The 27,513-nt window shown below is 39.2% G+C and overlaps 1 protein-coding gene and 1 long non-coding RNA gene across 6 annotated transcripts in view; both read left to right on the forward strand.

Moving 5' to 3' along the window:
• Positions 1-208: 208 nt before the first annotated feature.
• On the forward strand, positions 209-6,123 carry LOC122871836 (dnaJ homolog subfamily A member 3, mitochondrial-like). 2 transcript variants are annotated; one of them, XM_044187265.1, is made up of 12 exons: positions 210-453; positions 1,501-1,637; positions 1,819-1,902; positions 2,027-2,236; positions 2,445-2,597; positions 2,787-2,934; positions 3,124-3,188; positions 3,293-3,421; positions 3,924-4,039; positions 4,638-4,732; positions 4,873-5,026; positions 5,613-6,123. In XM_044187265.1, exons 1-11 carry the CDS (start codon positions 249-251, stop codon positions 5,010-5,012), a joined length of 1,482 nt encoding a protein of 493 aa, XP_044043200.1. In that variant the 5' UTR covers positions 210-248; the 3' UTR covers positions 5,013-5,026; positions 5,613-6,123. The 2 variants fall into 2 exon arrangements, with proteins under 2 accessions (XP_044043211.1, XP_044043200.1); XM_044187276.1 differs by lacking the exon at positions 4,873-5,026 and having other exon boundaries at positions 209-453.
• Positions 6,124-9,218: 3,095 nt separating this feature from the next.
• The window catches only part of LOC122871857, a 116,712-nt gene continuing 98,417 nt past the window's right edge, over positions 9,219-27,513 (forward strand). Inside the window, exons 1-4 of one of the 4 annotated variants that reach the window (XR_006376946.1) lie at positions 9,267-9,293; positions 11,731-11,792; positions 12,090-12,257; positions 12,484-13,823. This is a non-coding gene — a long non-coding RNA (uncharacterized LOC122871857). Of the gene's footprint in view, positions 9,294-11,730; positions 11,793-12,089; positions 12,258-12,483; positions 13,824-16,422; positions 17,557-27,513 lie in introns of those variants that run through there. The other 3 variants (XR_006376945.1, XR_006376944.1, XR_006376953.1) reach the window with 3 other exon arrangements.

The following is a 27,513-nucleotide window of genomic DNA, read 5'->3' on the forward strand; positions in this document are numbered from 1 at the left end:
GCTACTTTTACTTAAGTGAAAGATCTGAGTACTTCTTCCACCACTGTATAAAGCAGTATAACATGGAATTACTTAAATAAAGTAGGCCTACAAGTACTTTTAAAATTTGTAAGTACAGTACTTGAGTAAATGTAGTAAGTTACATGGTTCTGCCGGTTACCACTTTTGGTTTGGTCAAGGTTTAAAATCCGCACATGCGCAGACGGCCGCCAACCCGCTGTCTCGCTGACACCGGTAGTGACGCGAAAATGGCGTCCTCCGCTGCCCGGCTGACTACACGCTGGTTATCAGCATCAGTCTCTTCTGGACATCGTAGCGGTCGTTTTCTGACTGTCTCCGTCAGACATGCAGGAGTTTGTTCAGCGACTACATTGCAGACGTACCGGGGAGGGATAGCGGTTAGCCTGAGCTCTGGGGCACACGGAAATGTCGTGACATTGAGAGGACTGACAGGTGAGATAGCTAACTGTTAGCATAACATCCCAAGAGTTTCGTATATCAGCAGTCCTCTGTCACTATTCGTAACGCCAACAGTCTGTTTAAATGTCTAAAGCCCCGTCGTCCAGGCTTTGTGATGTGCAACGTTAGAGTGTAATGTTACAAGCAGCTAAAGGCTACCATAGTCCTCCAGGGCTGGTTAGCCATGGTCTGGGTATGATGTAAGTGCTCCCTGTTAGTGTTTTGCAGTGTGATTACATCAGTAACAGTATGCACCCACACTGACCTTGTAACTAACGGTGATCTCTGTGTCAGTATCATTTGGTTTCCCGCGGTCATGTTGTTACTTACGCGACAGTAAACAGACTTTATTCTACATTTCATTTTCATTATACTACAGTATTGTATCCCATTCAGTCGTCAAGCTGCATGATTTGACAAATATGCAACCAAGGCAGTAAACAAGTATTTAATCATATGCCTTATCAGTATTCTTGAATAAATGTGCTTTCAGGGGTGCAAAGCAATTAAGTAAATGTAATCAAGTATTGTACATAACTACAATTTTGAAGTCCTGGCACTTAATAGAGTGTTGTGAGTGTTTTCCTCCACTACATTTATTAGGGAAAGATTGTACTTATTGTTCCACTCCAAGTTAATTGTGTAAGCTGTACATTTTAGCCTGTTGTGAATAAAACATCAGTGATGCTGTACTAGGTATACAGCATGGCACACTTATGGAGTGAAAAATTTTCTTTGTGAGTATTATATTGGTTAATATCTACAGTATCTGCTTACAGGAGTACAGTCAGGAACTTCGATGTAATTTTATGTTTCTTTCTGACATGTAATAGGCATTCCATAAATGATGTGCTGAGGATCTAAATGCAATAATTTTGGACCTTGTTGATGATTTACTACTATGATTAACAGCTAGCTTTGTTATGCTTATTTTTCTTGGGGATGTGCGCAAAAAAACATATCTCATTGTTAAATGAGAGCATCTGCATGTACAGTAGTTCTCCTGATTAAATAGTCCTTTTTGTATCCTTTTCTCTGCAGGCACAAGATGTCCCCATGGCATTGCCTGCCATTCTTTTCACACCAGCAGCAGGCTGGCAAACAAACAGGACTTCTATGGAGTCTTGGGTGTCTCCCGCACTGCCACACAGAAGGACATCAAGAAGGCTTACTACCAGGTCGGAGACACACTTTGCTGTGTCACACTATTGTGAAAATATCTGCAGGGTTGTGATGCCCAAATACCTTGAATGTTAGGAAACTTGAGTTTCATTGGATACATTTTTAGAAAGAGGTTTAAATCTGATGCTTTCTCATCATCTGCCCTCTTCTTTCTTCCTACTTTTTGTCTCTGTCCAGTTGGCAAAGAAGTACCACCCGGACACCAACCCAGATGATCCAGAGGCCAAAGAGAAGTTTGCAAAGCTGGCTGAAGCCTATGAGGTACAAAACCAATTACATAAAAGTGTCAAAGATCATTTAGTTCCCTCTCCAGTTATGTAACAGTGAAGGGGAATTAGTAATTTATGATAAGCAGCAAAAGTTGCTCTGTTGTTTTTGTGTGAAGGTGCTGAGTGACGAGGTGAAGAGGAAGCAGTATGACACATACGGAGCAGCAGGCTTTGACCCAAACCGTGCTGGGGCAGGCCAGCAGCAGTACTACAGGGCCGGGGGGACCAATATAGACCCAGAGGAGCTCTTCAGGAAGATATTTGGAGAGTTTACTGGAGGAATGAACTTTGGAGACATCCACAACATGTTTGAACAAAGGCCAGAGGTCAGAACTCCCATCAACATGTTTAACATGTGATATTTAACGTTAAACCATTATTTTACATTTAGGTTTTGTAGTTTGCTATTTGAACCTTTTTTTTATTGTTATTTAAGTTAAGCAGTAGTTAATCACACATGTATTAGGTCATGAGGTGTGAATGCCAGTGGTTTCATTCTAATTAAGTATATCAGTTTCTTCTGTCTTTCTACAGTTTGTGATGGAGCTTACGTTTTCTGAGGCAGCGAAGGGCGTAAATAAGGAGCTGAATGTGAACATTGATGATGCCTGCCCGAGGTGTGATGGAAAGGGCAGCGAGCCAGGCACCAAGGTGTCTCAGTGTCACTATTGCAACGGCACTGGAATGGTGAGTTTCAGATCGACAAGTGGCAGCAGGGCAATAAGCAGGGCCCTTTAACTTGTGGAGCTATCTTCAAGCTCTTTAGGCTCGAATTTTTTCCCTTAGTTGTTTTTTTCTCTCAGGACCACACCACATCTCACTGTGCTGTTAGTCAGCCACTAAACAGTATAATACTGTCTGTGTCGCCTCCTGCAGGAGTCAATCAACACGGGTCCTTTCATGATGCGCACTGCCTGTCGACGCTGCGGTGGGAAGGGATCAATCATAACCACGCCCTGCGCTCTGTGCCGAGGATCAGGCCAGACCAAGAAGAGGCAAACGGTCACTGTTCCAGTACCTACTGGTAGGTTTCCACTCTGGCATCTCACAAGTGACGGATAAAAGTGGAAACAAATTCACAAGATTAATATTGTGCCAACATTTGAGTCTATGTAGACCTGCTTTGACTGCTGTTGACTTGGATTTGGAAAATGTTACATATTGATAAATACATCTAGGCAAAAATAATAATTCTTGTGACATTTTCTCACAGGTGTGGAAGATGGTCAGACAGTACGCATGTCAGTAGGGACAAGAGAAATCCTCATTACATTCAGGGTGAGTTTTGTTTGTTTTTGTGTTTTTGTTTGTTATTGAATAAGTGCAAATTACTGGAGTAGTATTTGAGTTTGATGTGTTATATCTGAAATGTCTCTGTACAGGTCCAGAAAAGCCCAGTGTTCAGGCGCAATGGAGTAAACATCCACTCAGATGTGTTTATCTCTATAGCTCAGGCCATCCTGGGGGGCACAGCCACAACACAGGGCCTCTATGAAACGATCAGTATAGTGGTGAGTAAGAAGGAGGGCTGCGCCATATGGACAATGTACAACATCACTCCCCAATTCCCCCCTCAGAATTATAATGCTGAGTTTAAGGCTGTTCTTCCAACTCAGAATACACTACCAAATGATACTTATTTATTTAGAAGAGTCATAGTTAAAAGCTAAGCGTGAGTTCAGTTTATCAAGTCTACACTGCACACAGTGTTTGTCTGGTTATGGGTCTTTTTCATTAAAAATATGATAATAATGTGGCGTTCATTTGACTGCTGAATTAGGACCAGTTTCCTTTCATTCAATATTCCTGAGTGAAAGTATTTTCTGAGGTGTAAAGCTAAAGCTAAAGTAATTTTAATCAAGTACTGTTCTTAACTGCAGTTTTGAAGTGTTGGCATTTATTATTTCTGGATGTATTTGCCAGACACTTCTTAATCTCCAAATATATTTCCTTACACAGAGTTTCAGTAGAGCAAATTTCCGTTGTATGTTTCAAAGTCACCTGTGTTTTCAGATCCCTCCCAGTTGCCAGGCTGATCAGGTGATCCGGCTGCAGGGGAAAGGCATTCGGAGGATGAACAGCTACAGCTATGGAGATCACTACGTCCACATCAAGATCAGAGTGCCAAAGTAAGACCCACATATATATGCTATAAATGTACGTCAGACTAGACAACATTAATATGACAGTTCTACTTATTTTGGCAAATCATGACAACAAATGACTGTTTTTAGCTTAAGTTATTGCAGTAACAAAATAATGAACTGCAATAACTAAATGACTATTAGCATCTTAAATCAAAACTATGATTTATTCAGTGTAGTTTTAAAAAACATTTTATATTAAATTATCATGTAATGTGTATGACTTTATCTGCAAGACATCTTGAATTTTCCAATTGATGTAATGATGCAGTCATAAAAGTGGTTTAGGTTTGTCGTCATAGACAGTGTAAGGCAAAGATAGACAATAGGAGATGATAGTATTATAGTGTCTTTTTTTTGTCTATTCTCTTCATTTTAAACACTGTACAAACCTTTTCATTTGAAAATATATATATTTTACATCTTTTTATTTTATATTTATTTATTTTTCTCTTACTTGTGAAAACCTACTTGGCAATAAATCTGTGTCTGATTCTGATGTCCTTACACTGTGAAGTGTTAATAATTACACATGATTCAGTTTGTATCATTAAATTGTGTTTCTGGTCTCTTGTTCCTGCAGGAAGTTGACTCGTAGGCAGCGCTCTCTGTTGCTAACTTATGCTGAAGAGGAGACGGACGTTCAGGGAACTGTCAACGGTGTCAGTCCTTCTGCAGGTCAGTGTTAGAGCCCAACTTCACCATTCAGTCAAAACATCACTCTAGTATGCAGAGAGACACAGACAGAGAGTCAGTCAGTCCCTTTGAACTGCAGCTGTGCCATTAGTTGAGCTGATGCAGTGTGTGTTTGTGTCCAGGAGGGGGCAGCAGCACTTCAGGTTCTGGTGCGAAGTCGACCAGCTCAGAGGAGGGACAGGACAAGCAGCAGCAGCAGCAGCAGCAGCAGCAGGAGGAAGAGGGAGGCTTCTTCTCTAAACTAAAGAAATTGTTTAGCTGACACTCAGGCTGCAGGTGGGAGCTTCAGACAGTCACATAACCTCTGACTTGGCACACTGATATGTTGAAAACATTATTAAATTCAGCAATACTGTGCAAATGGCAAATTCAGTGTACCATATCTGCAGTTACACACTGCAGGCACACTGGACGCTACAGTGACTTACTATCGCCTTTTGAGGTACAAAGTGGTATTACGAGACAGGACAGGCCAGAGTTGGTATCTCTGTAACACAATACATTATTACATTACTGTATATACATTAACAACTGTTATTTCTTCACATTCTGTTGATCATTTTATGTCATTTTTGAATGTTTGAAACTAAAATTCTTGCATATAGCTCCTTTTTAAATTGGACTGTTTTAGGCCACAACAGCCTTTTAAAAGAACATGATTTTGTGTTTCTCCACTAAAAGTTATATTCCTGACATTGAGGGAAAGGCTTTGAAACAGCATTTAGGAAATTGTGTAGGGAGATAAAATCTGGATAGAGATCTGGATAGGAGATAAAATCTTTTTAAAATCCGGGCTACGGCCCTGTCTGCCCATGAGAAACGGCTCCAGTAATGTCAAACTTGAACTTTCTTCCCTCTCCAGGTGGAAAACCACAGTAAACATGTTAAAGGAAGAAAAGAAATCCACTGACCGGGCCTCCGTGCTGTCTCCTCCGGCTTTAGGGATTGAGCAAGGAGGAGGAAGACAGAGGCAGAGTGGTATTTGTGTTGACACAGTCGCACATTGTTGAAGCTGCAGTTGGCAAACAGGCCATGTAGACGCCAGGTCCACCCACACACCCACTGGCCCGTCACCACAGACAGGTGCTGAGAAACTCAAGAACTGCTGGAATAGGAACAAGATGAGGAACAAGATGGTGACTACAGAGGACTATTGTGGTATAACTCTCCTCCCTGCTTACTGTTTGAAACTGCGCTGCTGTCACAAAGTGCTCTACAGACAGTAATTCTATTAAATCAAACCAAGTAATGGGTAGAGAAATGGAATTCGTAACCGCCTCAGTCAGAGTTAGTTGTACTTGGTATGATGTGTTGTACCTGTGTGTGGCAACAAAACTGTGCAAATACGTAATTAAATTAATTTTTATCTTTCATTCATTTCAGACATTTTTGAAACTAAGCTTTAACATTTATATTGTAATACTAAAAGTCAACAGTAGATGGTGGTGTGAATCAGTAATGTCACGATTTGTCCTTGTTCAGTACTACTCCAAGACAGTACAACTTTCTCCGACACTCACGCACTCAGACTCCAGCCCTCTGACCGTTGGATGTGTTCAGCCACCCACTTCATCGCCGTGTGCAGTGTCTGAACAGAAGCTCTTCTGAGGGTTATCGACAACATTCACTTCAGACTGCGTTTTTTCAACTGTGCTCAGGCTCAAAGTATTCAGTCTTCACAAACAGGACTTGTGGTTGAAAATACTAAAAAGGGACGTGTTTCTCAGTAAAATATTCGTGCTAAAGGATGAGTTTATCGGTTTCCTACATGTCGTACAACCTCCCTCAGATAAGCATTTATCTGGACAGATTAACTGGATTCTTTCAGCAGCACCACCAGGCAGAATTAATACCTTGCTCTACATTTCTTATGTTGGAAGCAGGTGGAAGAACTTTATGATCAATAATCTGTAAAAAGTATATGCCACTAAATGCCACTCATTTCTTTGAGTCTCAAGGTTTCTTATCAGATATCTAGAGAGTAAAAAAATGATTTTTGAGACATGCTTCTGAAAGCACCCTCTGTCTAAATGTTTCTGACAGTGGTTGCAGATATTGTATAGAACACTGTAGAGGAAGGTGATGTTTTTGTTACACAGAAATCACAAAATAAAACAAATAAAATACAAAAACTAAACACAATTACTTCACAGGAGAAATTGAAGATGTTTGTAGGGCATCACTCGCTCATCCTGCCAATATCGGTACATAAATGCAGTGGATGAATTGGACAAATGTATGTGCTGAGGATTACGTTTCTTGCTTTGATAAACATGTTTGTGCAAAACCAGAAATTATTATTGACCCGACTTTGGTAAGTAGCCAATAACACATCATGGTCTGTATGTAAAACCACTGAACTGAACAGAACAGGTTTCTGTAGTGACACCCTTGTTACAGGTTAATAGCATTTGCTAATCCCTCTTGGTTTGTGATCATATGATCATCTTGACCATAAACATTTACCATAAAAATTAAGAATTTAATTTCCAAATATGGTCATTTCAGAACAATTTTCTTGATGGCATTAGTACAGCGATATGACTCATTACAAAGTCCAGCGCTGTTGGTAGTCCATGGATGACAAGAGATCACGGATAAAGGAATGTACCATACAGAACAAGACTTGAAGCAGGAAGTACAAATCTCACAATTTCTTCAAATTCGGTTTTGTATGATTACAAAACTTAAGAGCCCAGGCTAATGTTTAGATTTCACTTTGCCCTCTACTGAATTGGAAACTCTGAAAGCATGCAACATAATCAATGTTACACACCAGATAAACTATTGTTGGTTAACAGGTTATCTGGGGGAGTCAAAAGCTTAAATACTAGTAAAAGAGTGTCCAATAAATGTCCAAATGTGTCCAAATAAAAACAATACCTTGATTCTCGAGTCTAGATTACATCACTCACATCAGTGGCAAAATCATATATGTGATAAGTTCACATACTGTAAGGCAGCCTGAGCTTCCTCATTCCCTTTCTAGGATTTGGGGATGCTACAAATCACTGCCATTCCTAGTCATTATACTGCCATCATAATTGTAAATCACTCTTGCGCACTCATAATAGCATGTCACCATGAATGGTTTGCCATACTCCATCTTACTCATTCCTCAAACCGCTTCGTTTTAAGGACCAAACTGAGGTTCCCCTTTATATTCCACACCTCTCTGGTTTGGAGGAAAAGGAAGCAAAGAAAGGAGAACAAATGATTTTATGTGAGAAAGGATTATTTTCTTAATGCCTGTGCCTACATACATAAATGTGAATAAAAAATGTGTGTGTTACTGTACATGAATATGAATGATGAATACTTTTATTCAAGTGGTCATTCACCAAAAGCTTACAAGACACTATGCTTTATACAGAAGGAAATCAAAAAGCACGCTGAAATATAATCATTTAAAGTTCAGACAAGTCACGTGCAGCATACATGAGCTTAATCATTCAACACTTTCAACAAAAATTTTGTTACTAAAGACATTTTGAAGCCTGGTGATCATGTAGAACAGACTGCGACATTCTGCAACATTTTCAAGAAAAGCTTCACTCAAAGATCATGAAAAAATGGACAGTAGTTGATGTTCATGTAAGAGTTCTTCTGCCTCCGGCCATTTGTCTTTATAAATATCCCAGAAATAGTTAATTGTTGTCATACTTCTACTCTACTATTTCTCACGCTACCCATCCAGTATCACCATATGCTGCAGGTTGGGGACAATTTTATGTACATCCAGAAAATTTTGTACTCATTTTGTAGCTCTATTGTGCACTATATTACTGTGTGCTTTATGGTGTTAACCCTGAACAGCATTATAGATTTTCACCAACACCAGATTTTAGTTTGAAACTGAGGTCATTGTAAAGGATTGGTCGAGTGGTGGAGGGAAAACACAAGGAGGTAGGAATAATCTTCAACTGGTGCATTTTTTATTTGTAGTTTACACCAGAGAAACAAAGCAGTTCAGGATGCCAGTTTTGGTGAGGTTGTGAAAAAAAACTATAAAAAATGAAAAAAACTGAACTAACTTTCAACTGACCTGAGGAGCTTCTATCTCTGCCTTTTATACAGGAAGCACCTCCTACTAGACAAACAATTTAATTCACAATTAATTAAGACATTACTGATAATAATAACTTTTGCATATAAATGTATATAAGTTAGTAACTGTATATATTGTTTTTTTATTCCATTCTAAAAAAAATATTAATTTTTTGTATATACCTTCTGTGTGTGTAGTGTGAAGGGGTCTACAACTTTAATTTCATTGTGCAACTCTGTTGTAAAGTGACAAATTAATGTATTTCTATCTAAAAACTATAAACATGTCTGAATGTCTAATCATTATTGTAATTGTCCTCACATAGAAATATTAACAATAAAAGTTGTTAAGGATATTTAAAAAATTCCCTGAGTCAATGTTTTCATCCCTCTGTACTCCAACCAACGTGGCACAGTCTGGGTTCCCCCACTATAAAGCCCATTGGATGCTCTCACTTCCTGTTACTTCCTGGCAGTTTGGACCTGTGACCAGCAGGTAATATGGATGGGATATTAATATAAGCAATAAATTAGTTAGGTTTGAGTGTGTTAATGATTGAATTTAATGTGTGTGACAAATGTGTGTGTAGTTATTCCATTAACAGTGTGAATGATGACAGTTTGTATACTGAAATGACCATAAATTACTATTGTTAGCAGGTTAGCATGCTACACCCCATGTGTTCGCTATGCTAATTTAACCTCAGGTAAGCTACATGATGCAAAGAAGAGTGGTGCAATGATGGTTAACCTAATTTCACAAGTAGAACCACAATGATATTGATGGCTGGATGGAATAAATTATAGAATTGCTGGTACTAGTGTGTATCTGTGCAACCGAGTCTTACAGGGCACAGGCTAGCGCCATGATATTTTATGATTTACACAATTAAGCTTTTTGGTAGTCTATAATGCAACTAAAATATGTCCACTATGTTCACACACCCTGTACTGCCTGTCAGTTATAGATGCTTGGATACATCCATGTGTTATGTATCAAAGTAGAAGAATGGATTCTTACTTACTTCATTATTGTACTTATTTACATATTTAAACAAATAAAAATATGATCCATGTTCAGAACTGCTTATAGTTTAGTATAATTACATCAGGGGTGTACTGTATTGAGTTACAGGCAGACTTTTGTAAATATGAAGTTTTTTTAATTTATATTTCTGTGTTGGAAAATTTTTACTTGACTTTAAAATATAATTTTTATCATTACTTAACAGTTCTTTCATTCTTCTTAATTATGGTGTAGCCATGTGATAATGCTGTAACACAATTTAAAAAATAATATTTTCCTGTTTTTCCTTGCTGCTCCTCTGAGGGTACAAAAAAACCTTAGACCTTGTTGGGCAGATGAAACCTTTTCAAGAGGTTCAAGATTGGCACCAAGCTAAAAACACATTCCTGACAGTTAGCAGATACAAAGCTTCCACTCAACAGCGCTGTATTCAAATACAGAGCAAAACATTATGTTAAATGTTGAATGGGAACAGACAGACAACAGGTGACAGATTTTGTCCCAGACAGTCAGACTTTACTAAAATCAATAAAAGGCAATTCAATGTTGGACAGAACTACCAACTTAAAGACATTATTTGACCTTGTCTGGCCATAAAGGCAGAAACCCATATAGACCCTCAGCTATACAAACCGATAAAAGCTTTCGTCTGCCAATCATGTGTGACTGACAGCTGGTTGCTGGGACTAACTGGGAAAAGTAAGTAGGCATCATGGGAAGTGATAATAGACTTTTCCCTTTAGCGTTACAGTACAAACAGCCTTGCATCTTCTCATGGGGCAGCACAAAAAGGTTAAAAGCAGAGTGTGGGGGTAATTGGAGCTGTAGGGTGCTCTTGTGTTACTGTTGCAGGCTGATGGATAATTACATTTTGAGCTCAAGAAGGCTGTCTGTGTAGACAAAAAGACAGTGACTGACAGAAACCTTAAGAGCACATTTAAGTTGCCTCTTTGTGACCGGAAGCACTGCCTGCATTAGAGAGAATGAATATGTGGAAGTCTCACAGCTGGTTATAGACAGTGTGCAAGATTTAGTACCCTCCATGCCTGGAAGTAACCCATCCTGAGCCCGGTTTACCAGGATTATTCACTGGTGCAGTTGGTCTGTCCACTGGGAACAGGAGTTTGTTTTAAGTGGAGAGCACTAAGCCTGGGATTTGTCCGTTATGTTCCCACTGGGCTGGCTGGGTCTTGAGGAGGACACTTGGGGTTATAGATGAGGCCTAAAGCTCCTCATCCCTGGAAGGAAGTGAGACAGGGGCTGAGACCTGGATGGCAAATAATCCTTCTAACAAGTGAATCGTCCACAAACCAGGAACTCTGCACACAGGAATTTTTATCTGGATGTACGTAACACATACACAAATCATTGGGGATTTTATCTCTCAGTGAAGCCACTATGATCTCATAAACACTGACTTGGTTCTCAGTGGTGTGGTTCCATCTACAGCAGTGCTTTATTATAATATGAGCAAGGATTCTGCAACCTGGAAAGTTATCATGGCGGGCAATCATTTTATCTTTTGTTGTAAACAAATTAAACGATAGAAATATGGTATTCATGTTACAAAGTAAATCTACCTGGGATGTCGCCTTGCCGGATGACCCTGCATTATGATGTGGCAAAACTTAAGCCAGGTTCAGCTTTTTTCCCATGCAATCCTGCTTTATTTTAGCTGGAATCCTTTGTGTTGGCACCCTCGCTGAGCCAACACAGCAGTCCCAGTCAATTAAATAAGCGGCGAGGATGTGTTTTTTCACTCAGTGTTCTTGTCTGTCTGAACACACCCTGAGTTCAGTCTGTTGCTGGTTTGAACTTTAATGTTCAGGTCAATACAAAACAGTCTTTCAATAAGCTTTTAACCCAAAAGTAACATACTGTGAATCTTTGTTTTCTTTGTTTTCAGTCACCAAGGAGGGGAACTCCACTGCTAAAAGCTACTCATCAGTCAGTGACAATGATGATTCGGTATAATCAGTTTAGTTTGAAGATTCTGTGATAAAGTTTAGTTTGTTTATGTACTGAGCATCCCTCCAGCCATTTGATGCTTTCTTTTTAAAACTGACCTGTTTTATGTTTTGTCTTTATTGACAAAACATAAAACAATGAATACTGATTTTAGTGTTTTATAGTGCCCTATTTTTTAAAGGTTCTCAGTTATTATTATGTGTTAAGCTATATAATCTGGTCCTATTTTATGCTTTGGTTTGTTAGAGATGAGTTCTGTTCTAATTCTCTGTTCTATTGATATTGTACTTTTTACAGGCTGGCTGCAGAACAACATGCCTGGAGCTGGCAGACATCACTGTAATGCTTAAGGACACTTCATCAGGATGGATGCTTGCTAAAATGGATTTTAAACCTGGCCCTACTCATCTACCTAACCACAAGGCCTAACTGCCCACGTGTCCTCGCAGAGAACCTCATATTAAGGTCTGACCTCTACCTCCTGATTTGTTAGAGGCTACTTGTAATTTCTTCTTAGATAAAAGTGTCAGCTCCTAAATTCTGTAAAAGGTTTAGGATCTGGCTTATTAAACTAGTCATCTGAGTGCTTTGAGACTGCACAGCATAGAAAGAGAGGCAAGAGTGAGTAATCCAAATCAGATTAGTCAGTGATTCATTCTGTAATCACAGCCTCCAAACTCATGCTTTTCAGACCAACGGATATTGGCATCCAGGGACTGGAGGCCATAATCACAGGGGACAGATCTGCACCTAGCAGTGGGCCAACTGAAAAATATTTCATTACTGATCCAGTAACCATCATTCAGCTGGCGTATGTGTGTGTGTACAAATGTGTGTAAGGCTAAAGGGTAACATTGGTTCCAGCCTGTTTCCCATTTCCCCTCAATCAGAGGAACCTCTGGTCCAATTTCACCCTCCCCTTCCTTCCACCCCCATCCTCAGCTAATTAGGGTTCCAGATCACTGCCACATGCATGTGGGCCAACAGCAGTGTATGTCTGAGTGTGTGCACGTATGTATATTTATGTCCATCTCAAGGGGTCAAGGAGATGTTCCTTGCTTCACCAACTATTAAAAGGTTGACCCCAGATTTAGTATCAGATTGCCAAATGTTTTCCATATGGTCTTTCCATATCAAGACAGAGCTCATTGGCTGACGTTCTGGCCTGGCCCCCGTCCTCCCGCTCGCACCCAACTACAGAAACACAATGACATATAGCACACTAACGCATGACCTCATGCCTAATGTTTTTCAGACATTTTCCTCAACACTAACTGAGTAGCCTGTTCGCTTTCAACCCAGCTACCAATTTGCCTGCCTGGGGGGAAAAAAAAGTAAATTTTGAGGTTTTTGGTTGATTTATAGTCCTACTGCGAGAGAAGAAATGTCAGGGTGAAATCACAGGTTACCGTGGTTGGATAATTATTATTTAAAACCAGCGGCCATTTAAGCAGGCAGCCTCTGGGAGACCATCAGTTTAGCCAAAAACAAAATGTGCTGAAATGATTTGGAACTGGACCGGGGCAGCTGTGAGTGTATTCATAAAACGTACTGTATGTTCATACATCCAGAGTTTTATACCTGTAATTTATTCTAAATACAAAAACATGATGTAACTGTTTTTGTTACTTAAATTATTATCCCAATGTCAGAGCAGTATGTATGAAGCAGTACTTTTTTTTTTTTTTTTTTTTTTTTTGCTGACCATTTTCAGGCTATACAGTTTTAGACTTTTGGATTTATTTTTCCTACTACTTCAGGTTATCCATTGGTTTCCATTTATTTTTGTAGAGTATGAAAATCAGTTAGCAGATTTGTGAGACTTCTTGCTTCAGTTTTATAGTGCAGTTTAAGTAGAAAACTGATTTGAAAAGCGCACTGTATTACCTCAGAACAATAATGTATCATTAACGAAAAATTAATCCAGACTAAATGTTCGCTGTGATGGATTACACAACTCAAGATAGTTTTCAAGATTCTAAAAGACGTGATTTGAATACAATAACTCATGTTCTCTCTTGGATTTTGTTGTTTATTCACTTTTTATGAACTGACTAATTGTAATAGTTGAAATACATACATTTTAAAGTAACCATGGTTACATGTATATATTCACTGTGGTTTAAACCAGTGCTGATGTACTTTGTAGTGCAGATTGTGTTCTGAAGTTCATGTGGCCTGCATGCAGTCACATGTGAATTTTATAGTTCCATGCTTATTTAAATGCATACATATGTGCATATATGTTTCTACATGCACCTCTGCATGTGTCAGGACTTTAATATCATCCCTGAGAGAGGCTGACCAGATTGCACTGCACAAACTAATCGTTCAGTTAAGGAAAATCTCCCCAGCTGTCTCTCCCACCCACTCGCTCCCCCAGCCAGTCTTCTCTGGTGGGTTTTGCCGGCTTCACGGCAAACAACCCCCGCTATAAATCCCACAGTGTTAGCAGCATGGTCAGCATCAAGCACAGCATGGAGTATTATTACTAGCTGCAGCCACTTATGATAAATCTAACTGCTGTTTAAAGGTGGGCTGGTGGTATGTAGGAGGATGGAGTGTGTGTGTGTGTGTGTGTGTTTGAAGAAAGGCAGAGGGAACAGCGGAGCAGTTCAAATGTCACTATTGCTCCACATAGAGCAGCTACTAAATGGACCTTAAAGAAATAGTTGGACATTTGATATTTAATATGCTCATTCTCTTTCTTGCCGAGCATTAGATGAGAAGACTGATACCACTTTCATGTCTGTACAGTAAATATAAAGCCACAGCCAGCAGCCCCTTAGCTCAGCACAAAGTCTAAACACAGCTAGTCTGGCTAAGGTTTGATTGTTTGTTTGTCAGCCGCTTAAGTATTGTTTATTAATTTTTTTAAGAAATACCCTTTTTTAAATGAAAACTTTAGCCTTCCAGCTAAAGTTTTCATTTCATAAATAATACTCTCCAGCCAATCAAAATGGAGGATTCCCCATGGCCACGATGTAATGCCTTTTAAATATTACTTATGCTTTGTGAAACTCGGCAAATGCCTTAACAAGAATACAAGATAATCTTGTTTATTGCTCCGGCTACATTAATTCATTCTAGCAGATAGACACTGTAATCACAGATGTCAGCTCTATCTGCTAGAGAAAAGGGAAGACGGAGTGCAAAGAAATGTAGCTGCCCGGGTGGGTGGGGTCTATTTGATTTATCATCGCTGCAATCAGCCAGAACTGTTCTGTTGGGTCAGCAACGTAACCCAACCCCGTCTGATCATTCCCATGCTGCAGGTGTGGTTCTGGACTATTTATAAAAAAAATTAACCTTTATTTAACCAGGACAGTCTATTAAGAACTAATTATTTATAATGACAGTCTGGAAATTGCTGGAGTATTGGGGGGAAAAGGGGACAAAGAAAATAGACAAAAGGGTAAGCAGAGGCTAACAGGAAAATCTGACTGAAGCTGGGATTTTGAGACAGAAAATAGAATTTGTTAAAAAGTAAAACCAAAGATACAAACACAAGCAATGAAAGACATGCAGAGAGAGAGAGATAAGTTAGTTTTTGAGAGATAGATTAATTTGTTCTTTAAATGTCTTTGATAAAAGCTTTGATGGATGGGAGAGAAATGAAATTGTCCGCTTCGAGTTTTTCTTCTTGACTTATTTGAAACTCATTGCATTTAGTGACAGCAGTGACCTGAAACAAAGAGGAACCAAGGGAGTTTTTAACTCTGCGGAACTTTGGCAGGATGGGGCAAGAAAACCTATAACAATTTCTTTTGGATTTGAGTGCTGGAGTGTGCAGATATTCTTGACTTGTCTCCAGCAGTTCCCATTAGGGGTGGATGGAAAAATCAATTCACATAAGAATCGCGATTCTGAATCCATTCAGATTCCAAAAACAGATTCTTGTACGTTAGAAACAATGCTGTGTTATCAGCTTTGCAAGATGAAAGTGAAGTGTTAATACTGACGCCATCATCCAGAGACTAACATCAGTGAACTAGATCACTGAACTCCAGCACTAACAAATGAGACCGGCCGACCAACGCACTGCAGCACTTTCCCCCTTATCCCAGAACACACACACCAACTTCTGTTTTACAAAAAATATTTAGTCAGTGATGTCAGTCAGTAAATTACACTTTCATTCCAATATTCCTATACAGGCAGAAGACTAACATACTTTCAAGTCATTGCAGTTCATTTTTTTTAAATAAAAAAGCAGCATACTCTGTCATACTTTGCTCTGCTTTATTTGTTCAGTCAATGACCTTCATCAAATGGTAAATGAACTGCAACTTTACAGTTTACCTCTCATTCACACACACTCGTACACCGATGGCGACAGAGGCGCTTTACGCTTTACTGCCAGTTATGTTTCATATTCAGTGGTCTAAAAACACAACTGAATACTTTGGCAAACAAAGCACTGGAGTAAGAGCCTGAAACTAGTGCCCCTTTTCTATTTGTTGAATCAAGAATTGGTTTCATGAACTCTGACTTAAATGGTGACAGCAAAAAATGAATGAATCGAATTGTGCGATTCATGTTCACATGGTAGTTGTCCAGACAAGTGCTGTAACCTTCCGTACTTTATTTCCTGTCAGCTGTTCAACTTGTATCTGTGTGTCACTTTTAGGGTCTATTAATTGGTGAAAGAGTCAAAAGTCTAAAGAGAGTGGGATTTGACCAGGAGGTTGAACTCCATGGACAGCCTGGAAAACTTTGGACAAGGAAAATGAATGATCAAGCCTAAACAGATACTGTGGAGATGCTCTTCAGCAAGTCTTGAGCTTGGATTTGGATATTAGATCCTAATGTGAAGCCTGGGAGTTCTCAAAAACATCACTATAGTGCTCCAAAGAAACATCCTGGATAAATAAAGGCAAAAAAAAAGACATGTTTTTCAAGAAAAGAACGTTGTTTTCTCTATTTTAGTAACTCCATCATTCTGCTTTGGGCTTCCCTCCATTTTCTAGTGATAATTACTAGACTCAGAATGAAGCAATGTGCCGGTCTAACCAACGCTTTGCGGCCTCGCATTCAGAATGGATGGGAATCTTCCTCATCTTGCCCATGCTTTGTCTTTAATTAGAGGAACACGCAAGCGCAAAGACACAAGGGTCTATAATTACTTGGAATGGAAATAGTCACTTTGTGTTATTCAAATAGATTATTTAAGACAAAGGTGTCAGACTGGCCAGAAAAAATACAGTCCTCTTACTTTCTCATTTTGGTATCTGAACTCTGTCATTTGGTGGTCAGGCGTGTATAAATGTGTAAGTTCTGACAGGGTTTAACCTGTCAACACAGTTCAGTGTTCATCTCCCAGCTCTTGTACAATGACCATGTTTGTATTGAGATGTCCTCGAGGTCTCAGCCTTTTAGGTTTCTAAATGCCCTCAAAATGTTATTGTGCCAAATACTCAATTTTCATTTCTCTGTTTCTTAAAATAAGTACCCATAGATTTATATTATCTTGTAGAGCTATTTTATTCTTTCAGAAGTCAAGATCACTTATAGAAAACTGTCTGGAGTGAGACTGAATTAAGTTACTTGAGAACACTTCAGTAGAACAGATATTGACTAAATCAGAGGCTTGTGCCAGTTGAAGAATGGTTATCGTTGTGACCACACTACCATGCTGCTCCTTCATGTAGAAAAAGATTATGTTCATGTTTTGAATTTAAGTTATTTTTCTTCACCAACTTCACATTTTGGGTCATTTTGAATAAACACAGCGTCCCTGGGCCTGGGAACCATACTATCTGTACAGGGCAACGTGGCCTTGAACGACCTTGTAACCCTCAAAATGACTTTTTACCTCTGACTTGTTGTGTCCTGAATAGTCGTACATCATGGGGTTATAGTTACTGGGAAAAACGAAGCTCACCAACTAAACTCACACTTATCAACTGAAATTCACACACACACAGGAGTGACTTTAATGCTGTATCAACAAACCTACTGTGGATCAGTGTGGTGGTATTACAGTATACAACTTGGACAAGACCTCAGAGCCACCTACAAGTATTTACTAAGAAAGCAATAAAGTATCTTTATCCAAGATGAATGGTAAGCTAAATCACTCAAGGAGAATGACTAAAGTTTTATATAGACTTATTTTTACAGGGACTTATCCTCAATTAATCTCTTTAATGGCACGTGTGAATCACTTCCTATTTTACAACTACAACTTGGTATTGAACCTTACATCATTACAATCTTAAAATCAGTGGTATCCTTGTTAATCTCCATTAATGGTAATGTCTGAGACTGTGATGTATTTGGATGTTCCATATGCCATTCCTCTAGAGTTGTTTGAACTACATGGATTTTGATTCTAAAATAGACTCAGATAATCCGTTTTGGGGCATAATATTGCCTATTTATGGATTTTTAAACAACATCAGCTGTCTCTGTCTTAAATTACAGTGCCTTGTAACTGCAATCCTCATTATCACATCATAAAAGAAGAACAAGTAAGCTCCTAAATTAGAGTAGAACTCAAATAAATGACCATGAAGAGGTAATATGTCATGATGCACAATAATACTGCTTTCGTTTGGTTTGCCTTATTTGGCTTGAGAAATAAATGTACTGCAGTGCAGCCGTCCCTGAAAGCACTTTCTTCCCTTTCTGTATAGCTGACAACGATATTTTGAAAGCTCCAAATTTTGTGGACTTGCCAGAATAACGTTTGTTTCGCAGGCAGCTTCTTCAACAGCAGTAGAAGTTCTTTTCTTGCATGTTTTTGCCATCTTAAACTAAAGGAAAGTCAAGTCTCGGTTCTTTAAAGATCCCCTCCAGACATGTTTTTGTCAAATGACAATTACAAAGTTAAAGATTCTTTAACATCTACTCCCTCTCCCTCATTGAAAAATCCATAATCTATGAATGTGCTTAAAAGCTTAACTGCGGGACACAAGATGTCTCCTGCTTCACCGAGAAGTCCATTGTCAGTGTACGTGCACTGGAGGTTTCAGGTTTCCACATGACACTTCTGCCAGTTGCATTTTGGACAAGGACTGGCTCCAGACTAGATGTGATGTTGCAAAATCATGCTCATACGTGCACATCTTTTAACTCAGATTTAAGGTGAACACAGAAACAAATTCCTCCTTCAGCAGATGTGAGAATAGCCTTCTAGTGTCAAACTCTGCACATACTGTACATTAATCTTCAATGTGAAGGTCAAACATCCAGGTGAAGTAACAAGTAAAACACATTTTTGAGTGGGAGGGGAGTTAAATCTCATCTGTTACAGGGGAAAAAGGCAAAAAAGGGTCTTTTACATTTTGTACAGCAAAATAGGTTTTTCCAGTCTTTCAGACACTGGTATGTAGTGTATACACAAAGCTGTCATTCCATGAGAATGATCATTTTCATACATATTACACAGCTAGCCTGGCTACGATGAAAGGGTTCAGACTCGATTCAGACCTACAGCTTGTACCTACAACTGGTAACTGTGTTATCAAACCTGCCTGTAAACCAGCTGAACTATCAGGTCATTGTGAGTTATATCAGAGAATAAAAAGATATGGTGCTGAAGCCTATTTGCCTATTTTCTGAAGCCCTGATTTGAACTAGTATTCACTGTTTCCTTTCTCACCAACATCAAATATATTATATGGCCACATTTATGTGGACACACCTGTATCTATCTATCCTGTAGCATATCCAAATGTCAACTTTTGATACAGACGGTGTAGTCCCTCATTCGTCCAGGAGTGTTCTATCGTAGAAAAGGTTTCAGTCGTAGTCATCTGGACACTGTTTTCAGAATCAAGGCGTTTGGCTCCCATCCGGAAGTCATTCTCAATTGTGGAATGACTTCCGGATGGGAGCCAAACATCTTGATTCTGAAAACAGTGTCCAGATGACTACGACTGAAACCTTTTCTACGATAACTTTTGATACAGTTAATTCAGTTTCACTTTAGCACAACTTTATTGTACTACTTATAAATACATTGGTATCTTGGAGGCATTTTGACTGAGTCTGCATCCTCCTCTGCTTTCCATGACCGTAATGTTTAGAATGTGGTGTGACTACCAGTCCACTATGGCCTCTTTAGTCACTATGGCACAGAAAACAAACTTTTCAAGCACTTGAGGGTTATAGTTTACCGTGCGTGCATGCGTGTGTGCGTGCGTGCGTGTGTGTGTGTGTTAAGACCACTCTAAATGTCAGTGGTGTAAATGGAGGGTGTGAGTGTTTCAAGCTTGCGAGCTTCCCACTGTAGACTTGAGCAAAGTGTGTGTGTGTTCGTGTGTATAGAAGCATTATAAGTTGAGGTTAAGAGGGTCCTGCTCTCTCTCTCCTCTCCTGTCAGTTTTACAGCAGACGCCTGCCTTCATCTAGGCTCTGCAGAGCGCTCGACGCAGCTTTTGTTTGAGTGAAATGTACACAGATGTTGACACCACGATGTAAACACAAATGGACTGGAGGGAGTCATGTCAGGGAGGTGACATGTGTGAGACAGCAGCCGTTTCAGATCAAGATGACTGAACACAGTGTTTTTCTCAGAGACATCCTACTTCACATTTACAGATACACGCGTTCACACCTGGGAGCTACTATACTACGGTAGGTCACTGAGCTGCTCCACTGGACCAGTTCACAGTTAAGGGCCGTGCTCAAGGGCAACCTGATAGTAGCTGTTGAGAGAACAAAGGGAGACAGAGGCAGAGTCATTCATTCAGCTGCTGTTTTCCAGCCAGTATAAAGAGTCAAACTTTTGTTTGAAATGTGTTGCATGGTGCTCTGCAGAGTCACACAGATAGAGCAGAGTACACAATACCAAAAGAGAGCAACACTTACTGCTTACTGTTTCACTCTATATTCCTTACTTGAGGTTTGCTCCAATGCAGTGTAATTTTTACCATCCCGTTTTATCCATTTTATCCTTTGTTTTAGCTTATTTTCTATCTTATATTTTATTTTACTCTTTTAAATCCTATTTAAATGTGTCTTTTTATATTGCCTTGTGGTTCTTTTCTTGATGCCTTTTTTTATGTCCCATGTAAAGCACTTTGAATTGCCTTGTTGTTGAAAAGTGCTATACAAATAAACTTAAGCCTTGCCTTATGGCTACTTTACAGTTGTGGAAAGTCAACCGAAATTACTAAAACCAGAGACTAATGAGTGTGGTGCTGATGATGTTGAAATAGGCAACCAAATGCCTGTAGTCTGTTCCAAGTGGATAAAATGAACAGTCAAGTTACAGAACACCTTTTTTTTTTTTTGGCTGCAGCTATGGAGTTAAATGTGACTGGAATAAAACTGTTTCATCTGTCGTCTCCACAAGACATTCATAAAAGTTGGAATCATTAGCTTTATTTTTTACAATCAAATGCCATTTAGTGGCATATAAACAAATGTAAAGCTACAAGTAGAAAGAAGTGAACTCTTTTTTTTTTTTTTTTTTTTTACATCTATTGTCTTGCTATAATCACCACATTGATGAGACCATGATGGAGACATCTACTAGCTTCTATCTACTGCCAATGGTCTCTTAAGTGCTTCTCCAAATTTAAAACCATGTTTTTCATAAATCATATTGCTTCCTGTCACATAGACAAAGTTTTACTTTGTCCTCTTCTTCCTTGATCGAAACATATCACTGCAGTGGATAAAGATGTTGGATGTGTTTTTCTTTTGGCCTTTCATCCATCCAATCATCTGCCACTACAAGAAATGAAAACTCCCTTAAAGGGAAATTCCGGTTTATTACAGCTTGGGTTTCATTCTCATAGTTTTGGCCATCATTCCTATCAGTAACAATAAAATGTACTCTCCAAATTAATTACTGAGTGGGGAAAAAACAAGTGGTTAGGCAATCATACAGGTTTTAAACAAAACATATTCAGAAGAGAAATCAAAAGGTAAAATTATTTATATAAACTGTCCGTTGTAAAGTTTACAGTGCAGTTTACAGACTGAATTACTGTCCAACTTTGGCTTTCCACATTTATTGTGGTTGTACAAGTGCGCACCTTCTCTCCGTTCTCATTCCCAGGTCGTCAGATACTGACGTTTTGTCACGCCCCTCGGCGTTGTATACAGACGCACAAGGTACCCGTTAGCATTTGTATGAGACACACAGGGCTGCCAGAAAGCCTTAAGGAAGATGTATAACGAGCGATATAAAGAGTGAGAAAGGAGTGGATGGATGGGACTTCCTACTAACTTCCTAACTAAGTAGTTTTGTTGCCTAAACCTAACCTGGTTTGGTTTAGACTTTCTACTGCCTAAACAAGTAGTTTCTGAAGGCGTCTCCTACAGATGTTAAAGGTTACCGTGTGTGTCTGTATACAACGCCGAGGGGCGTGACAAAAGTTCGGTATTTGATGTCCTGGGAATGAAAACAGGTTGACCTTTTCTGTGCAATGAGGAATTATTTTCGTTTTATCTCTAAATAAAGGGGTTTTGATAACTGTTGGCTTGCTTATGCCCTGATTGTCTGACTGATCCTGTTGCTGTGTTGAGTACAATGCTGCCATGTTGATACTTGATAATCAGACTGAATTGTAATTTTGTTTCACTTAATTGATTCAGCCTGTCATCATGCTCACGGGAATGTATTTTGTGTTGTTTTGCCCTAACAGTCAGAAGCAAGTGATGTATCCATCCAGTCAACTTCACTTACTTACAACAATTTGTACAACTGCCTCGATCTTATCCGCGCTTGGCTCCTTTTTCTGTCACTATTTTAGTGGATGTAGCTGCTAGGTAGCTAACTAGCTAATTTTGGAGGAAGATGAGGTGCCCACAAAGCTCTGATTGGCCCACTGTTTATCCAACTTGCTGAAATACATGTAAATGTACACAAAACCTGATCTATTTGAATAACTGAACAAATCCTTCAGATATGATTCAGCAGTCCTCCCCTCCTGTATTTTGCCATAAAGCAGTGTCAGTCTTCACAGGTCTCATTTGTTTATGGAAAAGATACTAATGTCTCAGAATTAATGTGGCAAAGTCTATTTTTCTCAGTTTTTCTCTTCATCCACAACAGCAGCCCTCAGTTATGAAACACTGAGGCCCAGGTGTCTGCAGTTTTCATTTCAAGCAAACATTACATAAGCTTATTTCATTAATTCCCTCCCTCTATTTTGTCTAAATTTTCCAATAAGTGAAATTTATCTGCAGAGTTTTGGTGAAAGCCTGCCAGCTGTGTAAAGTATTTTTATCTGCCTCTCTCTGTCTCTCTGGTTCTCCACTGGACGCCCACAGTCTGTGCTCTCTCTCCCCAGGCTTTGGTCAGTCCTGTTGGGCTATGAGGCTTCAGGCGTGCAGCCGGTCTTGACCGGAAAAGGTGAACTCAGAGCAGTGCTGTTTCAGCAGAGGGAGGAAGAAGGCTCGCGTCTGTCGTGTGTGTGCTTTTGTGTGTATTGTCAACACGTGAAATGACCACAAATGACCCTTTACATGCATGGCCGTATCATCAAGAACCTAATTAGCTGCAGTGTGAGTGTGCATGTTTAAATTACACAGGATCTGGCTAAAAACACTGTGATAGCTGTGATTCTGTGTTGGCAGGAGAGACGAGGGCCTGTGGTGGAGGGCAGAGGGTGGGAGGAGGGAGGCAGCCGGGGAATAAGCTCTGAAACCTGGCCCAACATTTCGAAATTTCTTCACCGCCTCTGCCGCTCCCCTTTGGGGCTTGTTAAGTGAAACAGAAGAAGGTGGAGCTGGGGGTAAGAAAAGAAAAAGAAGCCGAAAGAGTGAGTGGGAGTGCATGAGTGACTGGTTGAGTAACTGAGTGAGAAAGAGAGAGCAGGCAAGTGTTGTAGTGTTCGGAGAGAGTGGTGGTACTGATTACAACATCAGTCTCCATATCCTTCACAGAACAGAGCAGAAGACAAAACACTCAAACATCAGAACAAGAGTTCATGTTGCAGGCATGTGTGTGTGTATATATGCATACATGCACACAGGGTTTGGTAGTAACAGAAAACTTTTTATTTATTTAAAATAAAAAAAATAATTTGGTAGGTTATATATGAATAATGTGTTCCAAATATGGTTACTTGTAAAAAAAAATTGATTTATTATCACTTATAGACTTATTCCTGCAAATTTTATTCTCGCTGAGAGTTAATCCCAGTATCCTGGTAACTCAGCCTTGCACAAAACGTGAAACTGTCCAAAATTCACCTGCTATTGCTTCTAAAGCATGCTAATTCACGCTTTTTTATATCTCTTTTGTTTAATACTGTATAGTAAAAAGAAAAAAACAAGTAAGAAAATGACACGTTCGGACTATTTCTTGGCCAGCTAAGCTAAATTAACTGGTGGTAGCTTCATATTTATTATACAGACATGAAAGCAGTGTTGTTCTTCTTATATAACTCTGCAAGAAAGTGAATAAGGGTATTTTCCAAAACTGTTCCATCTGACCCAGCGCATGCCCCGTTGCCCTTAGTAAACTAGTCTTTTGCTGCTAACACAAAACAGAGAAAACTAGCAGACAACAGATAATCATGACACCATCTAAGAAGTAATGTGAAAAAGCATTTCGAATTCGACACCATAGATGGAAAAATTGTGGATAAAAATGAGGCTGTTTGCTGTAAAATGCGACTGTCAAGTGAGGCTAGCAAAGGCGTAGTTTAGGATTAGGCTTGGGCTGTCACTTTTTTTGAAAATGTTACTGACCTTTTGGAATCCAGATTTAAAGCAACTATCAACCCTACATGCACGCATACACATATTGCTTGCACCTTTTTATACAAAAATAAGTGCATATGAAAAAGCTGTGTATGTGAATGTATGTCTTGAACAAATAGCGTATGCAAAAGTAAATAATGTAGATATAGAGATGTAAGATAGAAACAAAGAAAAACAGGACGAGAGGAGAAAAATGTGTTGCGTGCCGTCGACAGAGGGGGTTATTTTTCTCTTCTGTTGTAACAGCTGTGGCTGTGCAGAGAGAAAGTCATCACCACATACTAACATATCACTGCACTGGGCCTTTATATGATAGAAGTGTTGATTATCATGATTGGACATGAGGAGACACACAAACACACACTGTGTAATTTGATGTTTATACGGTGCACATTCCACCAACTCCCAGCAGTGGATGATTTTGGCTCTGTAAATGGAGTGTGCAAAGACTGCATGTTAATTACTCACCACGATCCAAAAAAGGACGACAGAAAGAAAAGAAAAAAGAAAAAAAAAAAGACTTTGGTGCAGAATCAACTCCCTAAGCTACGTCTGCAGCTCAAACTCTGACCCTGATAAAAGACCCTGTCCTGAGGGCTGAACAACATTTACACTTGGTTCGGTCCCGGCTCAGACTGGGGGAACTGTTGCCAGGTTCTGCCTTGAATCAACTTGGATAAAGGTTTGTTGCAGCAATCAAGATGTGAGCTTTAGTTGGACTCTTGTCTCCCTGAAGTCATAACACAGATCTTTGGACATGAAGTACCTTTCCACTTTTGGAAAGCAACAGGAGATTTGGCCCATAATGTAACTTTTTTTTTTTCTTCTACCGTACATAACGCTAACTCTAGTTAAGCAGCTCCAAATCTCTTGCTGCTTCATGCATCATTGTGCTTATAAGACCCAGTTCATCTTCTATAATGTGAAACATTTGTGTGTTATGGAGGTTATAAAAATAGTCCCTGTTTTTACACTTTTACCTCTCAGCTTTTGAAAAATGCAAGGCTTCAAACACAAGTACCCCATAATTCTGCTGTGACAGCACCAAGAGATGGATTAGCACTCAGGAATTAGGATTATTATTATTTAAGTCTGGACCAAGCTGTTTTTCTTTTTACTCAGATTCTTTCTTTCTTCCGTTAAAAATAACATCTATTTTTAATGTAACGAATTTAGGCACAATTGTGGAATCTGGCCGTTCTACTGAAACAAGAAGTCTGCAAAAATGGCTTCCACAGAGATGGCTCAGCGGTGCTTGTTGCTATAGTGACCAAACCAAACACATTTACAGCTCACCTTGTCCTCCTGCTTGTGAGATGAACGTTTGCTTTTCCTCTTTCCAGTCAGCTATAAACACCAGGACACAACAGTTCTCACAGCTTTTAACAAGAGTCCAGCATACTGAAAAGTTTACAACACCTTCTTCTGTTTACCAATCTCCTATTTTGTTTGCTTAGCCCACATAATCCAGGTTTCATTTGATGCCAGACCACACGCAGGTGGGATTCATGATGGTGCTGTAACAGTGTCTATCTCATGTGTCTGTGTTTGCTGATGACGTTTTATGGTTCAATTCAGTGGATTTGCAGGTGTTTGGTCTGTGGCATGTAAAATGTTGCTTGGCTTGACAGACATGTTCAAATCTGTGAAGGACCTTTGTTTGCTCTGGCCATAGTTAGGGTTCAGTGATATAATGTAGCGGGGGGATTACATTTGTCTTTTTTTTAACATACATGGTATCTACTTTTAACTCTTTAAAGTCAAGAAGAAATGAAAAGTTATCATTTTCTATATTAAGATAATTCTCAACAGAATATCATAACACATACAGTATATCAAATTACAAACAGCCAATACACTTTATATCTAAAGTAATCCGTGTACTTTTGCCTCTTGGAAAACAGTGCGTTGTGGTTAAAACATCATGGTCTTAAGTGTTGGTCACATACATATTTCAACCAATATTTGAAAACACATGTTGCCAGACAGTACAGTGGATACACAGTGCATTTTGGCGAGAAACACTGAATGTAAACTGAAACTTTGTTTACAAGAAAATGCCACAGGGCATTTAACTTTAACTTTTGGACTGTCCCTCTGCACATTTCAGTATGTCCCACTTCAACATTGTGGTTCAAATAGAATATGAAAAATTATGCCATATTAAAATGCAATTGTAAAAAATATCCAGTTTGGTCATTTTGTCAACCAAAGTCTCATATGTATTTTTAAATTTGTTCTCTTAGCATGTTGATCATACTCTGTGAATTTCTGTTGTTCCCAATAGCATCCTCAAATTGTGTGAAATCTCACTGTTGATCTTTTGAGACTGAACTGGTTTCAAAACTACAACGGTGTCTGTGAGGACATTTGGGGATTTGGGGACTGCCTTTGAGCTCCTAAACAAAATCAGGGAGTGTATCTTCAACCTCTCACTGGCCCAAACCTAACTTACGTTGGGTTGAATTTTGCGGAAATGTGTGTAAGATGATGCACAAGACGTCTAGAATATTTACAGTTGATGGAATGGTGCAGCCATAAAAACATAGTCTTGAATTGCAATACTTTAAATAAAGCTTCAATGAAGAGCTGAAACAGGTTATAGAATATGTATGTGATACAGTCAGACAGTGTGGAATGATATGGTTTTTCCAACATTAAAGCTGCACTTATAGGGGAAAAAAGGTAAAACTGTATGTTAAGGAGTTAGCACACATGTTAGTGCATGTCACATCTTTCAATTGGGGTAAATTAACTTTATAACAAAATCGTTCATGTGGCTTCAGGCCTTTACACACCAATGAAAACCAAAACAGTAACAATCAAACAGCAATCGGGGAACCCGCTGGTGTGTAGAGCTTGAAAAATCCCTTTGTTTTTTATCCTGGCATTTCTCATAAGTGGCAACTAATTCAGAGGTCGGGTTTTAATGTTTCCTGAAATGTACAAAGACTTGACCCTGAGCTCTCTCTGAACTCCCGCTGAACCGAAAAATCCTCAGGGAATCTCTTTGAGCATACTGGACCAGAAGCTGAATGTATTACAGTTACAG

Source organism: Siniperca chuatsi, linkage group LG3 (genome assembly GCF_020085105.1).
Source record: "Siniperca chuatsi isolate FFG_IHB_CAS linkage group LG3, ASM2008510v1, whole genome shotgun sequence".
Taxonomy (NCBI): domain Eukaryota; kingdom Metazoa; phylum Chordata; class Actinopteri; order Centrarchiformes; family Sinipercidae; genus Siniperca; species Siniperca chuatsi.